Source organism: Balaenoptera borealis (genome assembly GCF_965194805.1).
Source record: "Balaenoptera borealis genome assembly, chromosome: 3".
NCBI lineage: Eukaryota > Metazoa > Chordata > Mammalia > Artiodactyla > Balaenopteridae > Balaenoptera > Balaenoptera borealis.
The window spans coordinates 148,353,139-148,373,946 of record NC_138866.1 but is presented as its reverse complement, the minus strand read 5'-3'; the positions used below and the strand labels follow the sequence as shown (position 1 = coordinate 148,373,946).

General features: G+C 50.1%; 1 protein-coding gene and 1 long non-coding RNA gene across 4 annotated transcripts in view; one reads left to right on the top strand and one right to left on the bottom strand.

Annotated features, from left to right (window-relative positions):
- The window catches only part of ALPK3 (alpha kinase 3), a 47,455-nt gene extending 31,147 nt beyond the window's left edge, over window positions 1-16,308 (bottom strand). Inside the window, exons 1-3 of one of the 3 annotated variants that reach the window (XM_082388246.1) lie at window positions 16,092-16,308; window positions 10,932-10,970; window positions 7,250-7,371 (exon numbers count right to left, since the gene is read on the bottom strand). In XM_082388246.1, coding sequence (XP_082244372.1) covers window positions 7,250-7,371; window positions 10,932-10,970; window positions 16,092-16,234 — 304 coding nt within the window. In that variant the 5' untranslated portion in view covers window positions 16,235-16,308. Of the gene's footprint in view, window positions 1-7,249; window positions 7,372-7,466; window positions 7,539-8,437; window positions 8,605-10,931; window positions 10,971-16,091 lie in introns of those variants that run through there. The other 2 variants (XM_082388247.1, XM_082388248.1) reach the window with 2 other exon arrangements.
- On the top strand, window positions 10,979-18,661 carry LOC309626977. Its single transcript, XR_014243474.1, has 2 exons — window positions 10,979-15,140; window positions 16,702-18,661. It is a non-coding gene; the product is annotated as an uncharacterized lncRNA (long non-coding RNA).
- The last annotated feature ends 2,147 nt before the right edge of the window (window positions 18,662-20,808 follow it).

Below are 20,808 nucleotides of genomic sequence, written 5' to 3'. Positions count from 1 at the left end.
TGGCTGGGGAATCAGGAAAGGCTTTATGGCATGAGCGGCATTTGAAATGGCCATGAGGGTGGGTAGAATTTCAGAAAACGTGGGTTCAGTGCCTGTACTTCCCCTTCATAGCGCTAATCACAATACTGTAACTGACTATCCCCTTGTCTGTCTCCCCTCCTAGATGTATGTCCCATGTGAGTCAGCATCATCTCTCCTTCACTTCTGTATCCCTACCACCTAAGATGGCACCTGGCGCAGAGTAGTTACTTAATAAAAATAAAAATCTGCTGGATGAGTGAGTAAATGAGGAAGGGAATAAGTGAGCAAACAAGAGGTGAGTGGAAAAGGCATGCCTGACAAAGGAACCACAACAGTAGAGTGTGGGGTGGAAAGCAGAGGGCACACTGGGGAACTGTGTACAGGAGTAGGGAGCAAGGGAGGTGAGACTGCAGCTGGGTCAGCCAGGAACAAACTCTGGGCAGCCCTGACTGTAAAGCGAGCCCCATGTTTCCACAGTGAGCTAAAGCCCCTGGTTACATCACCGTGCATGTCCTCACCATCCCATGGGGTGATCTCATCCCTATGAGGGCCCGGCTCAGAGCCTCCCTGCCCCATGATCTGCCCAGTCAGGCCTCAGCCTCCAGGGCATGAGTCCAGTCAGGCTGTAGTGAGAGGGCAGGGATGGGGCAAGAAGGGAACGCTGAACGGACCCCACAGCCACAAGGCTGGGGCTTCAGCCCCCATGCCACCTTTTGGTGCCTCTTCACTAGGTGGGGGCCAACCTGACAGCTTAGGGCTCCACGGCAGCAATGGATTCTGGAAACAACTTTATTTGGGGAGAAAACATTTCTTTGTCCCCTGGGTAATATGAACTGTATTCTGAAACACACAAAAGCAAGGGAGGTCCTTCACTCCCAGCTTCACACACACGTGTGCCCGTATGTGTGCCCACAGGCTGGCATGCACGCGTGCACACACACACACACACACACACACACACACACACACACTTGGCCCTGACCAGGAGAGCCCACAGCAGTACTGAAGCCTGAGGCCTTCCCTCTTCCCCTTCCTACACTGACACCTCTGCTCCACACCAGCATGCCTGAGTCCAGAACTCAGCTCGGAGACTTAACAGCTTCATCCTAACCATTCCCATTTTGGAGAAGCTCAGATTCAGGAGAAGAATAATGATGAATGTAAATTTAGAGGTTTCAAAGAGCTTTCAAATATAAAATTTCATTTGGTCTTCATAACAAACCTGTGAAAACAATTGTGAACATTTACTGAAGACTTACTATATGCCAGATACTGACCTGTACATTTTTCATGTATTATCTCATCTAATCCTCTCATAAATCCTATGAGGAATGTACTGTTATTAATCCTCAATTTAAGGAAAAGGAAATTAAAGCTCCTGCCCAAAGTCATCCAGCTGGTACACAGAAGAGCCAAAATTCAAATCCCTCTCTTCTATAAAACAGGTAAGGCAGGTGTTTGAATCCCTGTTTTACACAAAAGGAAGATGACTCAGAGAAATCAAGTAACTTACTCAGGGTCACACAGCTGGCACATGACAAAGCCCTTGGTGTCCTTTTCCTTATTCCACTGCTCTTTCCACTGGGGACTCTGGGACTAATATGTAAGTTTCTGCCCCCCAGCAGTCATTATCTTAGACTTATTTCTCTAAAAACAGTTTCTTCAAGAACTTGGTTCTGTCTAAAGGCTAAGTCCCTCTGTCCAGTTGGCCTGACACACACACACACACACACACACACAGACTAACATAGAATCTACAACAGAGTTGAGGAGAGTGGGGGAAAGGGGTCACCATGCTGGACAGAGATGGGCAGCCTCAAGGAGGACAGTTGCACTCTGGCCAGAGAGGCCCCTGGGGGAGACAGGAGCCAGAAGGTCCAGTCAAGGCCTGCTATCCCCCATATGCCCACTCTGAGAGGGGAGAACCCCAGGGTCATATACCACTTCTCCAAGTCCCGAAGGGCTTCCCTCAGAGCTCAGCCAGCAGGGGCACTGGCACAGACTCTTCTTCCTCACCTGGACTAGGTCCTGACCCACCACGAAAGCATCACCTACTCTTGGCAGGGCCCTGCTTAGACTGACTCATCACAACCTCATTCAAGGAGTGCTACCAGCAGGGGGGGAGGAAGTGATGTGAGTGTGGTCACTCTATCTCCACGGGACGAGCCAGGATCACCACACCAGTCTCATACAAAGGCCAGTCTGAGCCATACACCCATCCACCATCCTCCATTCCAGATGGGGGCGGAGGGGAGACCCAGTTTCTAGCCCTGTTTCCTTTGTTCTCTGATCTTTCTGCATAATGCTTTCCCTTCCCCCGGCCCCTCTCTTACAGTCTACCTTTTCTCCTTGTTAATTGGGAAAGGCTTATTTACAGTGTACTATGGTGATCACAGAGACTTCTTTCTTAATCTGCTACAAAAGACTCAGGTAACCTGAGATTTTTTTATATATACGTGGGGATGAGGAGGGGGGAGGAGGGAACTAGGTATGACAGTGGACTAAGGTGTGGATGTTAGAGACAGCTAGAGCCCTAGAAATCTTACAGCCTTACTCAGCAGAGTCGTAGATCTCATCATGGCAGGTGCTCCTGAGCAGAAGACCACGGCCCTGGCTGGTCATCATGAGACATGGGTATTATGGCAATTGAGGGGATAAAAGTTTGTTCCTTTGAATTGGGCTTGAGACAGGGAAAAGCTTACTCCCATGATGACCTTGGGGGCATCCAGTAAAATAGCCCAAGACTCTGTAAGTCAGACTCATGTCGGCTTCAGCATGTTGCTCTCAAAGTCCATGGCTACAAAGGACAGAATGGAAGAAGGAAAGGAGGGAGGCCCCCACAGCAGTTGCTGTTGTCAAGGCACCGAAGCTGCAGCTGCAGTGAACAGGTAATGCGGAAAGTGGAAAAGACACTGATTTTGTTGTCCACACAGTCAGGGTCACTGTGGTCATACTGGCAAATACGTACTGAGCGCCTTCTTCGTGCCTGCTCCAGAGGCACGATGTGTCAGGTGTGTGCTCTATCCCCCAGATCTCACGGTCTCACTGGGGAGAGAGATGTATGGACCAAGAAGCTGTACTGTGAAAGACAGAGCAAGAGCTCTCTGTGGAAATGCTGGAGATGACCACCTGGAGGATAAGCTGTTTGAGCTGGGCCTTGAAAGATGACAAGGAACTTGCCAGGCTTCTAGGTAAAAAGGCAGCATGAGCATACCATCTATTTTCACTCTCTCACCCAAACCCACTAAGCTACACTAATGAGATTATTTTATTTAAAAAAAATGTGTGTGTATGTATGTGTGTGTGTGTGTGTATACATATAGCCACTAAAAAAGGGGAGAATAAGGGCAAGGAGAGCAACAGGAACAACAACATTTGGAAAGCTGGAAAGCAGATGGACGAGTAGAAACTGACTTAGCAGACCCAAGACAGCTTAACCCAATGAGAAACTGAGAACTACCCTTTCAACACCAGAAAATCCTCAAAGGGCATGGGAACTGGCAACCAGATACCTCTGGAACTGGGGGTAAAGGGAAAGAAGGAAAGGTAAAAAGAGGTGTGGAAAACAGTCAGATCTCTGGATCCCCTCACCCACTCCATACCACTGTGTAACTAGCTGCTCCTTCCCCCCATGTCCAAAGATGCAGTTTAGCACCTGGAAAGGTAAAACTTTGCCCTGAGGGTAAGCCAGCTCGGTGGAGGGCATGAATATTCTATGGAAAAACGAATCTATAAAATAAATGTTTGGGCTTCCCTCGTGGCGCAGTGGTTAAGAACCCACCTGCCAATGCAGGGGACATGGGTTCGAGCCCTGGTCCGGGAAGATCCCACATGCCACGGAGCAACTAAGCCCATGTGCCACAACTACTGAGCCTGCACTCTAGAGTCCACAAGCCACAAGTACTGAAGCCCACGCGCCTAGAGCCCAAGCTCCACAACGAAGAGTAGCCCCTGCTCGGCGCAACTAGAGAAAGCCGTGCGCAGCAACAAAGACCCAATGCAGCCAAAAATAAATAATAAATAAATTTATTTTAAAAATAAAAAAAAAAATAAATGCTTTATGCTGAGAGCCCACCCAATCCTCTCATCTGCATAGCTTCCAGAAAACTCAGGCAAGACACTAGAAGAATACTCACTAGGGAATCTGGCTAGTCCAAGAGAAAGGAACTAAAGAAACTCACTTTGTCAGTTCCCAACTCTAGTGGTGGCCAGATCACCCTAGAGTGAAGACCCAAGGTTTCAGGCCCCTCCTACTTGCTCAGAACTTCCAATCAGCTTTTTACTCTCCTACTCTTACTCATTATCTGACAACCAAAGATTCCTAGATATCTGAGGAAAGCCTATAAACAGGAGATTAAGGACCAAAACAATTACAGAGAAAAAAAGCAAACTGGAAGAAACACAAACCATGCAGGAAACGTTTAGAAAACTATCATTACTAGTCTCAGAGAGTTAAAAGAAAATATTACATTCATGAAAAGAACAGGATGTTTTAGAAAAGGATTAAAAAAGAGCTCTTATAAATTAAAAACCCAATAGAAAAGTTGAAATATAACACTGAAGGAATCTCAGAAAGAACAAAAAGACAAATAGATGAAAGGGAAGAAAAGATAAGAAAATAAGAGAATGAGTCCAGGGGAGCAGATATGCACATAACAGGAGTTCCAGAAAGAAAGAGCAGATAAAACAGGGGAAAGAAATCAACATCAAAATAATCTCAAATTTCTCAGAACTAAAGGCCATCAGTTTCCAGACTGAAAGCGTCCAAGCATGCCCCTGGATGAAGACACCCGTAACAAGATACATCATTATGAAATATCAAAACACTCTTAAAAGCTTCCAGGGAGAAAACTGGTCTCATGCACAGAATCAGGAATCAAACTGTCTTCCTACTCTGAACAGAAACTTTGGAAGCAGGCAGTGTAGTAATGTTTTCAAAATTCTGAAGGAAAATTATTTTCAACTTAGAATTCTATACCTAGTCAAACTCTCCATCAAGAGTAAAGCAGGAAAAAAAGACATTTTCAGACACAAGTTGTCTAACATTTACTTACCATGTACTCCTCCTAGGAAGCTACCAAAACAAGGATGTAAATCAAGAAAGAGACAAATGTGGAATACAAATAAACAAGAAATCCATTACAGGAGGGGTAAAGGAAATCCACAGGATGATGATGAAGGGAGATCCTAGGATGATGACTGTGTACCAGATGCAGAGAACAACTAAGTCATACTGGAGCAGAATGACTCAAAGGAGACATAGGTTGAGATCTTGTCATCATAATGCCTCCTGCTATTGTACTATCTTTGGGACCTGATGAAGCCACTGGAGGATGTAGCTCAATAAAGCCAGAGAGTAAGCCAAGAAAAAGGAAGACATGAGATCCAGGAAACTGAATCAAACCCAGAAGAAAGGCAAAGGGAAGACCCAGTATAACAGCTGTGTATTAGGCCTAAAAGGCCACCAGTTCACATAGAAGAATAGGGATGTCTCTAAGGAAAGTAAATGACAGGGTACTGATGGCATTGATCTTGTGGAAAGTTATTTTAAAAGGCTATTAGAGGGACTTCCCTGGTGGCGCAGTGGTTAAGAATCCACCCGCCAATGCAGGGGGCACAGGTTCGAGCCCTGGTCTGGGAAGATCCCACATGCCACGGAGCAACTAAACCCGTGCGCCACAACTACTGAGCCTGTGTTCTAGAGCCCGCGAGCCACAGCTACTGAGCCCGTGTGACACAACTACTGAAGCTCGCGTGCCTAGAGCCCATGCTCCACAACAAGAGAAGCCACCACAACGAGAAGCCCGCACACCACAACCAAGAGTATCCCCGGCTTACCGCAACTAGAAAAAGCCCGTGTGCAGCAATGAAGACCCAATAAATAAATAAATAAATAAATAAATAAATAAATAAAGGAGATAAGTGAGGGGAAGCAGAGAAGCACAGTAACATAGCAGATGCAGGCATAAGCAAGCTGCATCAGATGCTGCAGAGAGCAAAAGCAGCTTCTCCTCTTCACCAGGTTTGTGGGCTTTGGCAAGTCACCTAACCGATTCTAGTTTCCTCCTTTGTAAAATTTGACTAATAATAGCACTGACTTCACAGGGTTTTGTAAGAATTTGACAACAATGGAAACAGATAAACGTAGCAAAAGGTGTTATGCTGTACAAAGTTAAGGGATGCAGTCGCATCTCTGCGTCCCTCGGAAGAGTTCTCAGCTTTTAGCACAGAGGGTTCTGGGCAAGGTGAAAACTGCCCAGGGGAACCCAGTCCCAGAGAAGATGTTTAGCTGGCTGGGGCAGACAGGTCCCCCAGAATCAGGGCATGTCATAGCTGGAAACCACCAACGCCCTTGATTTACTGAAAAAAATGGGCTCTTGGAGGGAATCTTGACCTGGTGGCTGCAGAGCTGGGAGAGGTAGGCACCCATTGACGAGTCCTGCAGGCCCTGAAGCAGGTGGGGTTAGTGCAATGGAGCCACTGCTGGGACGTCTGGGGGAGGGATACAATGCCCAGGGCCAGCTTCCCAGTACCCTCACCCCTTTATTCTCCCCTTCCAAGGAGTATCTCTCTGCTTCCTAGTCTGCCAAACTGTTGCTTCAAATTCCACCACGGAGTTCAGTGAAATGCACACATGATAGTCTTCACTTCTAACACTTACATGGTACTTACTGTATGCCAGGTATTATTCCAAATGCTTTTCATGTATTCATACTATTATCATCCCCACTTTGCAGGTGAGGTGCTCGGCATCACATAATTGGAAAGGGGACAAGCCAGCATTCCAAGCCAGGCAGTCTGTCTCCAGGGTCTGCAGTCAGAATCACTATACATTATTGTCTCTCAGGCTTGAGACTCCCAAGTTTCAAACTACTCAACTGTAAAATGGGGATATTTGAGGAGTAGCCTTGAAAACCTCTTTCGACTGGAGAGCTTCTTTCCTTGGAATAAGATTCAGCAGTCATGTATGTATGCCTGAGGGTGAGGAACCTTTACAGAAGACAGGTTTTGAAGAAGAGCAGGGTGTATATGTGGCTCCAGAATGGGAGGAGAAAGGGACCCCAGCCCACACAGGGAGATGAAACTGGAGAGAAAGCTAAGAAGACAAATGTCAACTGGCACAGTTTTGTGCACACAGCCAACCCCTCTCCATGCCTGTCCCCACAGCCCCCTTAGACCCTGACCTGTGCAGCAGCCCCGGCATGGATCATACAGATGGCCTCATTACCTGTGACGATGCAGGTGAATCTAACGTCGCTGTCCTCGGACACAGCCCGGGACTTGAGCGTGGTCTCAAATAGCGGCTGGGTCTCCTCTGTTAGCTGAGCAATGATGGAGCAGAAGGTGCTCCTAGGAAAGGCAAAGAACTATTCAGAGCAGCCTTTCTCCCACCTCCACCGCGTTATGCCACACCCCGGTGTTGCCCAAGGCAGCTTAAATCTTACCATGTCCATCCGTCATCTCGTGGCCATGGCTCCAGCACCTGGGCAAGTCTTTCCTCAAGAGAGCCTAGGCCTCTTGGCCAGGTTGGGAGCAGGGAAGTTACCAAGGGGCTGAATGGGATCCTGACCCAGACCCATTACAGTAGGCAGCATCTGACCATGGACCAGAGTCCTGAGCATGCCAGACCACCAGTCTTGGCATCCCCATTCCATCCTTATTGGGAAGTCTTGCTTCACACTCCACCTTTCATCTCCAGGGAAGCTCGTGCATGGGGGAGACACACACATGGATAGGCCCAGCCTCAGAGATGGAGACCCCAGCACAGCAGAGCCTCCATTCATGCCACAGAGGGAAAAGCGAGCCAACCCCATGTATACATAGGTCCTAGGAGCTCAGGGGCCTCTCCTAAAGCTTAGGCTCAGAAGAAAAGCCCCTGCGTTTGTGAGCATAGACCTATAGTAGACAAAGAATAAGCTGGCCAATGCCAGGGGTCTAGACACAACGGTGGCCTCTAGCTCCTAGGAGTACAAGAAAAGAAAGACTCAAATGAATTCTCACCCTAAAGAGGGCTATGGACTTCCAGTGGAAAGCCAGTTAGGGCTCCCTTGCTCCCCCCTTAGATCCACATGCTCAAGTGAATACATGGCTGGCAGCTCCAGGACCAACCAGCAAGACCGCCATATCACAAACAGATCCACCACTGCAAAAGCCAGGGCTTTTAGTTCCCTCGTGATAGTCCATCTTCCAGGACTCAGGGGCATTTGTGGGCTCACTGAGTCCAGCACAGACTCACCAGCACTGCTCAGCATTTACAGTCCTCTCCTGCCTGCACACACGAGCAAACCACCATGCGAGACCCTTTCATGGGCCAGCAGAGACACAATGCATCCCTAGGCGTGACGTGTAACCACATAGCCAGGTTGTGTGGTGCACAAGCCGTGCCCAGCCCTCCTCCCCCTCCCAACTCACACACCCTCTTGTGAGCAGCAGGGAGGACTGTAAGGGGTAACGTGAAGAGGAGCAGGAGGAACTGTGTTGGGGGGGAAGACAAATCATTCAGAGCTGCCTTTCTCTGAGCCTCAGAGGAGGGGGTGGTCGCCCGCGGGCAGTGTGTGTCTGCCTGTAATCTCTCCACCAGGAGCAGGTAAGAGTCTGTGGGAACACAAGCAAATAGGAGCTAAACCCTACTTTGTGGGGAGGGCTCCACATTCAATTTATCGTTTCTGTGGTTATCATTCTGGACTTGAGTTTGAGGAGAAAGGTCACATCCCAGGAAGAGTATCTGGAATCAAGTAAGACTTCTGGACTGAGGGGGTCCAGCCATGGTTTCTATACAGGAATGCAGATGCCTGGGCCTTTGAGCAGTTGACAGGAGTCCTCCCCCACAAAGACTACCCAGAAAGGGGATCCCAACTTCTCACGTGCCTGAACGCTTGAGTTGGGACTGCAGTTAAGGCTGCCATAACACTCCCTGCCACACTCTCACCTGGAATCTAAGTAACTTATTAGACGGTTGTAAGAACTGTCTTCTTACAACTTACTGTTGTAAGAACTTAACTGTCCTTTCCTTTCCCTTTTAATCCATTCAAAATAGAGGGTCCTTCAGGACCTAGACTATCAACTCCCTGACACTCGGGAATTACATCTGAAAACGCTTCTTGCTGCTCACATACTAGCAGCAATTTCTGACTTTGGGGAATACCAAATCCCAACCAACAGTTTCTAAAGGAAACTGCCATGCCAAAAGTAATCAGACTTCTATGATTTTGCAACTAATTCAAAACATACCTAATTATGTCCTCCCTACATAATTTGAATCCTACCCTACTCATGAACATGAGCCTGGATCTCATATTCAGCTTAGGCTCTTAGGGATGAAGCTGCTTGGGCAAATCTAAGAAAATAAGCTACTGGGTAAGTGAGAAAACAGGAAAATTATGCTTTAAGAAAATCTGCAGAGACAAGTGCTACACTAGATATTCAACAACAGGTAGTTATGTTATTTCATTACTTTTTTTGAATAAGAAAGAATGCTTATCTTCTCAAACTTTCCAGACTAGGTCCTAACTATATTATTAACCATATTAACTGCTGAAAAGTATAGTTAGAAGAATGCCCTCTAGGAGAGTGGATCGGGGGTACATTTGGGGGGACAGGGAGAGTCACTGCATATACTATCATATTCTACTGAATGTCACCCACTTTCTGTTCTCATTTTCCAAACCACTCAGACATGGGATGGACTCTGAGTCTGCTGCTTCCTGTCCCTTGGAAAGCCAGGAAGTCCATGCATCTGAAAATGGTCTGGTCCCACCCTGACACCTCCAGGTCCTTCCAATTCTGTGACTTCATGAGGATATCACAGCCTAATCATGTGTCTCTATAGAACACCAGAATCATCACTGGTTTTCAACATGTTCAAAGGAACCTAACCCTGCCCTTAGGTTTGGTTATTTACCTTGCTTTAAATAGACTTCCAAGACCCTCTCTCTTTTAGCACTTACCACACTCTGCTTTGAATTAGTTGTGATACCCTCTCTTCTACCCCTTCAGACAGTGAGCCACCCAGAACAAAGTTCTCTCAGTATTCTTGCCTATCACAGGAAACATACATGGTAGACACTAATTATTAGCTATTCAGAAACCAGTTAGCTATGCAGAAATCTTTCTCTGTGTAAAGAAACTGCAGCCAACTCTCCCCAAATCTACCAGAGTCGGGGATGAGGCCCAAGTGGTTGGAAGTAGCCAGGAAACATTCCCATTTTGATCATAATTGTCAGTTCACCCAGGGGTGGAGAGCTGTCCCCAGCTAAGGAGGCAAGAGGACAGTCATTCAACAGGCAAACCCGGACCGTGGGCCTGCTCAGGCCCCGATCTGTCTCTGAAACAGATTCAGAGAACAAGTTAATGCAGGAATACACTAACATGGTATTCCCTGACCTTACAGGGTTCACAGCCTGCAGAGGTGGAGAGGAGCCAAAGGAAAGGGAAATTGGGAGAAAGAGATGACAGAAGGAGAACTTAAGGGACTGAGAAAAAAAAAAATTTTTTTTAAGGAAGCAGCCATAGTTAGAAGATAAACAATAAGGTTTCAAACCTAGATATGTGGTTACAAAAACCATGAAAGCCTAGGATGGGGGAGAAATGGGGCACATGACTGGTGGTTCTCTGTTCTGGTCCCATGGTGCCTCTCCCAGGGGCACAGAGATACAGTTGCAGGCATCTCAGGGACACTTGACTATTTCTGGGTCCCGGCACCCCTTTCAGATGTCCATGCAGGCATCAACTCTAGCCCCTGTGAGACCCATGCTCACATGAGTGCCCTCTCACACCCTCCCCAACCACCCTCCACCTTCCCCTCACCCCATGCAGCCTGGTTAGTGCAAAAGCAGTCACCCAGAGGCCCCTCAATGCCCAGACCCAAGAAAAAAAGCAGTCAGAGAAATGTAATGCAATGGTGCGTTTACCTTCCAGAGCTGGGGTGAGACAACCGGTTGCTTGATAAGCTAAGCAAAAACAGCAAATGGAATCATTAGGCCAAAAAAGCAAGGAGAGGAGGAGGAGAAATCAACAACAGTCGGCAAAGTATTAATCGGCCACCATCTGGGGCCCAAGGGCTTTTCTATTAAAAGGGACCAGCTGTCTTAGTTGGCCTGCTCCAGTTAGCAAGTGGCCTTACCACCCGACACAAATGTATCTGAAACCAAGAGCTCGTTAAAGGCAACAGAGTCCAGGGAAATGGTTAGGCAGGAAGGAGGCCCCCAGGGGCTGAGCTTTGAGAAAGGTGTGTCCCAGGTCCTTGAATCACTTATGGCTTCCTGGCACGGTTCCCCACTCCGCAGCACGCCAGCTTGGGGGCAGCTCCTGCTTCAACCCTCGGCCTTTTTGGGGAGAAGAGCCCCGGTTCCTGGAAATCCCTTCACAGGCTGGGAAGGAGACAGGTGGCTTGGAGAACACCCATTAATATGTTAAAGTACGGTTGACCACGCAAGGCAAACCAGCTGGGAGAGTGAAGAACAGAACAAAGCAGTTAATTCAGGAGCTAGGAGGCACCCAGTTCGGTCAGACCAGCACAAGGCCCTTTACACTTAGAGGCCCTGATCATCCCTCCTGCCCCGGGGCAGCTGAAAGCGGACACCAGCTAGGGGCTGTGTAGGCCACTGGGGGGTGAGGACTCACACAGAGCTGCCCCTTAGTGGAGATGCAGCCCACTTGATATGAGTCAACTTTTGCCTCTGCCTCCACTTTTCCTAACACAAATATCTCCAGTGGAGTCTAGGGCCACGATCTCCCACTGCTCTCTGGGAGATCTCAGGGGCCACCCAACCACACTCACTGCCTTCAGTCTGTCCCCACCATGAGAATAGCTCTCCCTTCGTTATCAGCAGTCCAGTCTGCTCAATGGAACTCTGTCTGCACCTCTAACCACTGACAGCCTCTATCTTTATAACCAAAAAAACCAAACTCATCCTCTACCCCAAAACATGGTTTCCACTCCAGTGCTCCTGGGTTTGTGGATACTACCAGCACTCTCCCGAAGCTGTAAATCTGCCATTTTGGACTCCTCCTTCTCCCTCCCAAGTCCAGTTAGTCAATAATTCTAGGCCCTTCTTTCTCCTTTTCTATTCCTGCTGCTGTGTTCTGATCTAGACCCTCGTGGCTCCATACTGGATGAGCACACAATCCCCTTCTCCTTCACCCCTCATCACACCACCTCTCTGAAAAAAAAAAAAAAAAGCTACAATCCCCCCACTGTGTATTTTATTGAGTCTCAACTCCTTGACTGGGCACTTAAGGCCCTCCCTCACCTACTCACACCCCATCACACACAGTTCTCTACTTCCCAATACTCAGGTTCCACTGTAACCAGACCTGTTGCCTAACTGGCATGGACAGGTCCATTCCTGGTCTCTGAGACTTCACTTCTGTCCTCTCTACTCGGAAAGCCCTCCCTCTTTCCTTCTGCTCATCTAAATGCTGCCTACCCAGCCTTCAAACCTAGCTCTTGTAGCTTCTGTAGCTCTTGGCACAGTGCCAGGCATACAGTGGGTCTTCAACCTCTGTTTTATGGAAGAAAGAGCGAGAAAGAGGGAAGGGGAGGGAGGGAGAGAAGGGAAGTATATCTTTCAGCCTCGAAGGGTCCTGCCCCCCAGAGGGAGCTGCTGCTCCAGAATGCAGCTGCCTTTGCTCACAGCTTTAAAAATCCTCTGGAGGCCAAGAGGGCACACCTCCCATGGTTTCAAGGCACTGGCCAACTCCATCCTTTCCTGACCATGAACTTCCTTTGCCTTTCTCCTCAGAATGGAGAGATTTCTCCTTTGTTGGGTCTGGATTTCTTCCCTAGGAAGGAGAGGGAGAGAATCAGCTCTCTAATTCAGACAGAAAATGATAGGTTCCACCTGCAAGTGGGCAAGGACCTGAACTGTGATAGTGCCCCCTCCTTGGCTCTCTCTAGGGCTGGTTGTGATGCTCTGCTCCCTGGCCCCATCATCCTGCTTTCTCTAGGCCTCACCCTTACATAATTAGCCATGTCAGGAGGAGTCCTGGGCCGTGGAGGCACCTTGTCTTCAGAAGGTGCCTGTGTGCTGCTGACTGGGCCAGAGGTAGGTTCAGGGCTCTCACCCAGGAAGGGAACTCCCCATTTACTGACTGTGAGTGGGTCAGAATTAGAGGCATCAAATGTTGGGGTAGAAAGGCCTAAAAGAGTTCTTAATGATACCTTCATTATATAGAATGGAAATTCAGGGCCCAGGAAGGAAAGGTCTCTTCATAAAGGAGAAAAGTAGGCCTGGGGGGAGAGGTGGTGGCAGCGCGGGGCACCAGGACTGGCCCTGGAAGCTGGGGCCTCCCATTCTTCCTGGCTTTCATATATTCTGGGACATAAAAGGCCCTCAGAAAGTCCTGGCCTGATGCCCCAGTTTCCCTGAAAGCTCTAGACAACCTGCCTGACCCAAGCAGAATAGAAGAGGTGTCACAAAGCTGCTCCTCCGAGCCCACCTGGACCAGAGCGTCCAAGAAATGAGGGGTCAGAGATTTCTGGAACTTCTAAGTGTCCCTTGGAAGCAAGTTAGTTATAACTGCATCCACCCGACTGTGGTTCCTTAACCTACGCTAGCTTACCCAGGCCCCACCTTCCTATAGGGGTGAGGTCCTAGAGGCTGGTTGCCCTAGGAGGGAGGGCCTACAGTTTGGGGGGATTACTTGCATGTTGGACCTCTGACCCCAGGGGTACTGGAAATATCCTTGAGCTGACTATGGACTGGAAATCCCTCCAGGGTTGGAGGAAGGAAAGGTATGCACAGGAAGACAGGTTCTAGACCTGGGCCAAGGCTTCTGGTGGCCTGGCTCACAGCACAGCTGTCCATCGGCTCCCAGGGGCAGCCCACCCTCCCAAGGTCCCATGAGAATGATGACTCACAAGCTCCGTGATAGGTGTGTATCAAGGTAGACCTGAAAACACTGAAGCCAAGCGTGAGTGGGACAGAACCTGCCTCTCGATCAGAATTCTTGGATAGTCAGGGCTCATCTAGGCTGGAGCCAGGGTTAGCTGGCAAAGTCCTCAAGGGACCCTCTTTCTCCTCCATCTCTTGGGCCCTCTTCCCACCCCCACAGGCAGTCAGGTTGCTCTGAGAGACGGAAGACTATATGGTTGCCTGCTCTAACACAGGAATCAGGCCTTGATAGACAGCTGTGAACTGCCTCCGCCCCAAGTACCCAACACAGCCCCATTCACTTTCACAGTCTCCCCTCTTTGGCCAGAGGTTTTTCCAGAGGTAAGAGAAACCTAGTCTTCTTTGTCCCTCAGGACTGGGGGCGGGGCGGGAGTCTGTGGCCAGCTGGCAGAGGCAAAACCAGAGCCCACAGTCCTGGGCTAGAAAACCCTCTCTCCCACTGCCCCAGCCCTGCCCCTCCAAACACTTGATGAAAAGAGTCTCCATTTAAGAACATTCTCACTTAGGTCCAAAGGGACTTAAGCCAGACATTTCTAACCCACTTGCAGTTCTCAGGCTGACACACTGCTTTGCGCTCATCACAAGTGCAATTGTATCTACCATACAACTTTTCAGGTGGCAGCTGGAGTGTGGACATGTGTCCACTCTCCAGCCTTTTTCCTAACAGCCCAGATCCCCTGCCCTCCCAATTCTGCCTGGCTTTCAAGCCACCCCAATGTTGTCTCTGAGAAGGGCCCTGCTTCCCGCTCCTCCTTGTTCCACTGGTATTGACAAAGGCCAGACACAGGAGGCAAAGCCCAGACAAATCACTGTGACAAGTATGAGACAAGCGTGAGGCTCCTGGAAGGCAGTCAGCTTCACCATGGACTGGAGTAAATATACAAATGTCATTCCAGTTTTTCCATAGAGTGAGTGGCTAGGAGGAAGGGGCATTCTTTCCTGGCAGCCAGGGACCTTGTCGAGTCTGACTCAGTCACTAACACCAGCCCTCAGCCCTGCCCCAGACATGTGACACCATTTGACGAGTTTTATGCAGAAACCGGTTCCAGTTACATTTGAACTTTTCCAACTCCAAGGTCAACAGAACTCAGCCAATCCACGAGGAAGTGCCTGGGACTTTTCTTGAATGTCCTTGATGTCTGTTTTTGTGCTGTTTTAAGAACGGAGGACAAGAAGTCTCCAGACAGCTTCTCAGAGGACTGGCTGTTTTCTGTGTAACCTACGGTAAGACAAGTTCTGGGGCTGGGACACAACCACTAACCCAATAGCCAACCATCACAATTCTCTTTGGAATAGACTCCAGAGTTGGAGGGAAACTAAGCTGCCCAGAGGGGACAGGAAGTGTCCGTCTCCATGTTAATGCACGTGTCCCTGTGTGTCTGTGTGCCTTTGAGTGCCAAAATGCCCCTCTATTGTCTGCAAGTCTTTACACGGGTGGGTAGCCTAGCTCCTAAAACAAAGCATCCACACCTCTTTAATTCTTGGAAGGGGAGTAAATGGCTCATCATTTCGGCCCCTTCCCTTGGCATCCCATTCCCCCAGACTGGGCAGGGCAATTGGCTTCCTCAGAGCCACAAGCTCTGAATCTTCAGACAGGGCCGACCAGCACCTCGAGCCACCCCTTCACCTCACCAGCCCCCACCAAGATCCCGGGGAAGACCAAAGTCCTGGGCCCAGAGGAAGACCCTTCTTTGCAGAGTTTATTGTTTCCGCTGAATCCGGAGCTAAGCAGCCCCCTTCAGGGCAGTGCCCCTAGCGCCCCCCACCTACCCCTCTCCCCTGCCCACCCCCGAGAATGTTCTCCCCCTCCCTTCCAGCCGGCAGGAATGTCAGCCTCTCTGGCTTTCCTTATCTCGAGCTGTGGAATCTGAGGCCCGGGAGTAGCTGAGCGAGGGGCGAGGGTGAGGTAGGGGAGATAAGGAGAGCCTTCAGGCCCCTGTGAATCACCCCAAAGTAGGGCCTTCCTCGTCCCCAGAGCCTCGCATTGCCGGAGGCTAGAGGCCTACGGGCCATGAGAGGTCAGGGGAGCCGTGAGGGGCCGTGAGGGGCCGTGAGGGCCGGTCCGGCCTGACCATGTCCCCAGGCCTCGGGCCGGCGCGCCAGGGGCCCATCCGAAGGCCTCCGTCCTCCCGACGCGCCGCCCCGGCCCAGCCAGGCCCCCAGGGCGCGACTCACCTGGTCTCAGGCCGCACGCTGAGCAGGTAGCTGCGGCTGGCGGGGCTGGGGATCCACATGGGCCCGTCGTCCTCGCCGTCGCCCCCCGCCCCGGACCGTCCGCCCGAGCCCCAGCCGCGGCCGGGGTCCCTCCGCGACCCCATGCTGCTGTCGGCCCGCGCCCGCAGCCGGCCCCTGCCCTTTCTCCAGGCCCCCGCCCGCCAGGCCCGCGCCGCCGGCCGCAGCTCCCGCCCGCGGCAGACGCGCGCCCCTATTTATAGCCGCGGGCCCGGCCGTCGTCACCTGCTGCTGTCCCTCCCCCGGCCCGGCCAGCGCGGCCTCCGAGGCGCCGGGGGGCGCCGGGCCGCGGGGGCCTCGCCAGCCCCGCCAGGCCCTGCCTGAGGGTCCGCCGATTCCTTCCCTCAGCCCACCGCCCGACGTGTGTGGAGCGCCCCCTCCGCGCCCGCAGCCGCCCTGGCGTCGGGGCCAGCCGCCCGGGGAGGCCTCCCGGAGCTAGAGGGGAAAGGGGGGTGCGGTTCTTGAAAGGAGACCAAGCATATGCCCCTCACCAGGTCCCTAGGACCCAGGCTTCCTGCCAACCTTCCTTCCCTGCTCGCGCCCCGTTTCGCAGGTGTGGAAGCTCGGGCCCTTCGGCCTTTGCCAAGGGGAAGGTGCAGAAGTACCCAAGGAGCTGCGTGGGGTGTGCGACCCAAAGCCCTGGAAGGCCAAAGAAGCCGGGGGCGAGGGGGCGGAAAAGCTGCTCGGAACCTGCGGGCCTGGATCCAGTGGGAGACCAGGGAGCCAGGGACCCGCCCCTCTTGCTGGCAGCAGCCCTGACTGACCCTGGCCTTGCCAGTGGCTGTTGATCCAGCACTTAGACAAACCCAAACCCACATACCTGCATAAGTGACCTCAGTTCCCGAGGAGGCCAGTACTCCTCAGAATGTTCCTCTCCATTATCTAGTAGATTAAGGGTTCAGTAAACACCTCTAGAATAATTGAACCCCCTTCTCCACCCTGTTCAGTCTCGATTTCCCAGCACCCGAGGGGGAAATGGGCTGAGTCCTAATGCCCAGAAAAACAGTCATTCAACAATTTCTGAGAGCAAAATTCTAAGCACTGTGTAAACCTGGTTGTAAATATTGGGAATGACCACAGTCTGTTTACCCATTCTTTCGTCTCCTACATCCTTGAGAGCATCCAGAAAGTACCTGGAGCTGGATGGTTATAATTATTAGAAAGTTGGAGGGCTTCCCTGGTGGTGCAGTGGTTAAGAATCCGCCTGCCAATGCAGGGGACACGGGTTCGAGCCCTGGTCCGGGAAGATCCCACGTGCCGCAGAGCAACTAAGCCCCTGCGCCACAACTACTGAGCCTGCACCCTAGAGCCTATGAGCCACAAATACTGATCCCGAGTGCCACAACTACTGAAGCCCACACACCTAGAGCCCGTGCTCCACAAGAGAAGCCACCGCAATGAGAAGCCTGCGTACTACAACAAAGAGTAGCCCCTGCTCGCCGCAGCTAGAGAAAGCCCACCCACAGCAACAAAGACCCAACGCAGCCAGAAAGAAAGAAAGAAAGAAAGAAAGTTGGAGCAAAGGAGTACAACCTCTCTGTTCTAGAAGATACACTGACATCCCCACTCCTTTTGGAAATGGCTCTTCCTTCACTTTCACTGTGTGGTTCCAATGGCAACTGCCTTGATCCTACATGTTCCCTTCCCCCCCACTCCCCGCACCCTCCCTTCTGACTCAAGCCAATCTATTCATGGTACCCATCTCCCTGACCACAGAAGCAAGCATCAGACCCAAGCTGTGTCAATCAAGATTCTTCACCAAAATGTTTTCACCTGGAATTGGGAAAGAAAACCTGTCCCTCTGTGGTGGAAAGCTGTGAGCTGCAAGGTCCCAGCTTTTAGCAGCCATGTTTCTTGCTGTGTGGAGGAGGCCCATCTGCAGTGAGGAAGAAGGAAGCTGACACAGAGAGAAGCAAAGGCAAGGGGTACAGTGTCCTGATGGCTTTCAGGTGCCTTGTTGCAAGTGTTCCTGTGATCCACCTTTGTCCATGGCCTTCCTGCAGTTTGGCAGTTCAACCATTTCCTGGAATCCATACCCAAAAGGTTCTCCCTTTGCTCAAGCTGATTCAAGTTAGGCTTCTATTAGTGGAATCTAAGAGTCCTAACCAATACTAAAGCCTTGTCTTCTAATGAGCCCGAATTTGCCACATTTGACCACATGCCCCCATTCATCCTTGTTCTTGGCTCTCTGGAGGTGGGCGTATTAAAATCTCTTCAGGGCTTCCCTGGTGGTGCAGTGGTTGAGAATCCACCTGCCAATGCAGGGGACACGGGTTCGCACCCTGGTCTGGGAAGATCCCACATGCCGCAGAGCAACTACGCCCGTGAGCCACAATTACTGAGCCTGCGCGTCTGGAGCCTGTGCTCCGCAACGAGAGGCCGCGATAGTGAGAGGCCCACGCACCGCGATGAAGAGTGGCCCCCGCTTGCCACAACTAGAGAATGCCCTCGCACAGAAACGAAGACCCAGCACAGCCATAAATAAATAAATAAATAAATAAATAAATAAAAAAGAAAGTGTCAGAATTTCCCTCCTTTAAAAAAAAAAAAATCTCTTCAGTTGTCTACAGGACAGTCCTGCACATATCTGAAAGCCTGCTTGGAGTTTTGGTTCATTTTTTAAAGTGATTACCCATGTATCAGGCTACAGCACATGTGCTAGAGGCAAGGGTCACAGGATCTGTGCCTTCAAGAATCTTATGGTCTCATAGGGGAGACAGGAATATAAGCAAAATACAATGCCAGGTGAAATGTACAATTATAAAGCCATGCATAGGGGAGCATAAAGTATAGAAGAAAGAGTGGTTAGTTGTGTCTGGGGATTTGGTTAGGACAGTTTACAAGGAAGAAACTAAAGCTGAAGAAGGGTTTTGATAATTGCGTAGGCACTCACAAATAGACTCTTGTGGGTGGGGGCAGGTGGACAGAATATTCCAGATGAGGGAATAGTATGCACAAAGATATGGAGGTGTGAAGCAGCTTGGCATTCATGTCACTCAAGTGTAAAGGATTTGAGCAAACAGAGAGAGAAGTGAATTAGGCAGAGGCCAGATCCTGAAGGCCTTGCCTAGTACAATGAAGAACCTAGAATTCCCTTTTAGGCCATTTCTCATGACAGTGGATATGGTGCTGCTAGTTACCCCAGTGACTCTCCAATTTATCAATTTCCTTTTGAAAATGTTACACACATACCCCCACCGAGGTCAAACCAGAGTAGCCCACGATTGAATTAGCACCTCTCTGGGTCTGGGCTCCACACAATTAGCAACAACTTTTCTTTTTCTCCTTTGGCTGCCTTGGGTCTTCATTGCTGTGTGTGGGCTTTCTCTAGTTGTGGAGAGCAGGGGCTACTCTTCGTTGTGGTGCGCCGCCTTCTCATTACGGTGGCTTCTCTTGTTGTGGAGCACAGGCTCTAGATGCGCAGGCTTCAGTAGTTGTGGCATGTGGGCTCAGTAGTTGCAGCTTGCAGGCTCAGTAGTTGCAGCTCACGGGCTCTAGGGCGCAGGCTCAGTAGTTGTGGTGCACGGGCTTAGTTGCTCCGCAGCATGTGGGATCTTCCCGGACCAGGGATCTATCCCGTGTCCCCTGCATTGGCAGGCGGATTCTAATCCACTGCACCACCAGGGAAGTCCCAGCAACAACTTTTCTGGCAGCCAAATTATTTCACTGATCCTGAGCCTGTAAATTTTCAACATGAACCACTGTTCCTCTAAGTCTTTCCCACTCCTGCTTGTAAAGTCTTTTTTTATCCTAAGTGCAAACTTTCACCTTTTTTTTTTTTAAAGTTAAATCTCATGTTCTTCATCTCACGTTCCCTTTCCTTCTTATCTGACTCTTTTTGAATTCTGCTCCTGTCATCCATTGTATAATCTATCCTTCCCAGCTTCTTGCTATATGCCAATTTAACAAGCAGACTTTCATGATGATACAGGCACAGCTGAGTAAGGAGTGTCAAGGCGTTCAAGGATGAAGAGATGGAAAAGGCACAGTCTCTTTCCTGGATTTACTGCCTAGCAGGAGAGAGAGGATATGTAAAGTGTTGTTTAACAAGAACTAGGCTAGAAGTCCAGAGACTCAGGTTGTAATCCTGCTCTTCCACTGAGTGGCTGTGTGACCTTGGGCAAGTGGCTCACCATCCCTGAGCTTTATCTTTCTCCTTTGTTAACAGGAGTGAGGTCATGATCCTTTATGATCCTGAAGGTCATAGCTGTTGATTCAGCAAGTATTTATTAAGTCTCACTGCTGACTACTACACTCCAGGCATTATGGCGGTACTGAGGGTGCAGAAATGAATGTTATAGTCTCTACCCTTGAGAACCTCTCAAGCCTGAAAGAAAGACAGAAAATTAAAACAGAATCGCCATCAATCCTCTAATAGAGGTTTGCACATGAGAGCACAGAGGAGTGCGTGCTGTGGTTCTGTGTTTGGAAATAACCATAATACAAGGCAGTCAGTGTTTGCTATTAAATAGAAGTACTGATGAAGCGTTGTAGGAAGTTGCTACTGGTGCCAGGATGCCCTCTCCCGATTGTTCTGAACTTCCTGGGGCCCCAGAGTAAACTGGGTGCCCGTGGTAAGAAAATCTCAGGCTACTGTTAATTAACATCCTTAGCTCAGTGTAACAAGGGAAGCTACTCTCAGACTACGACAGGGTCTCCC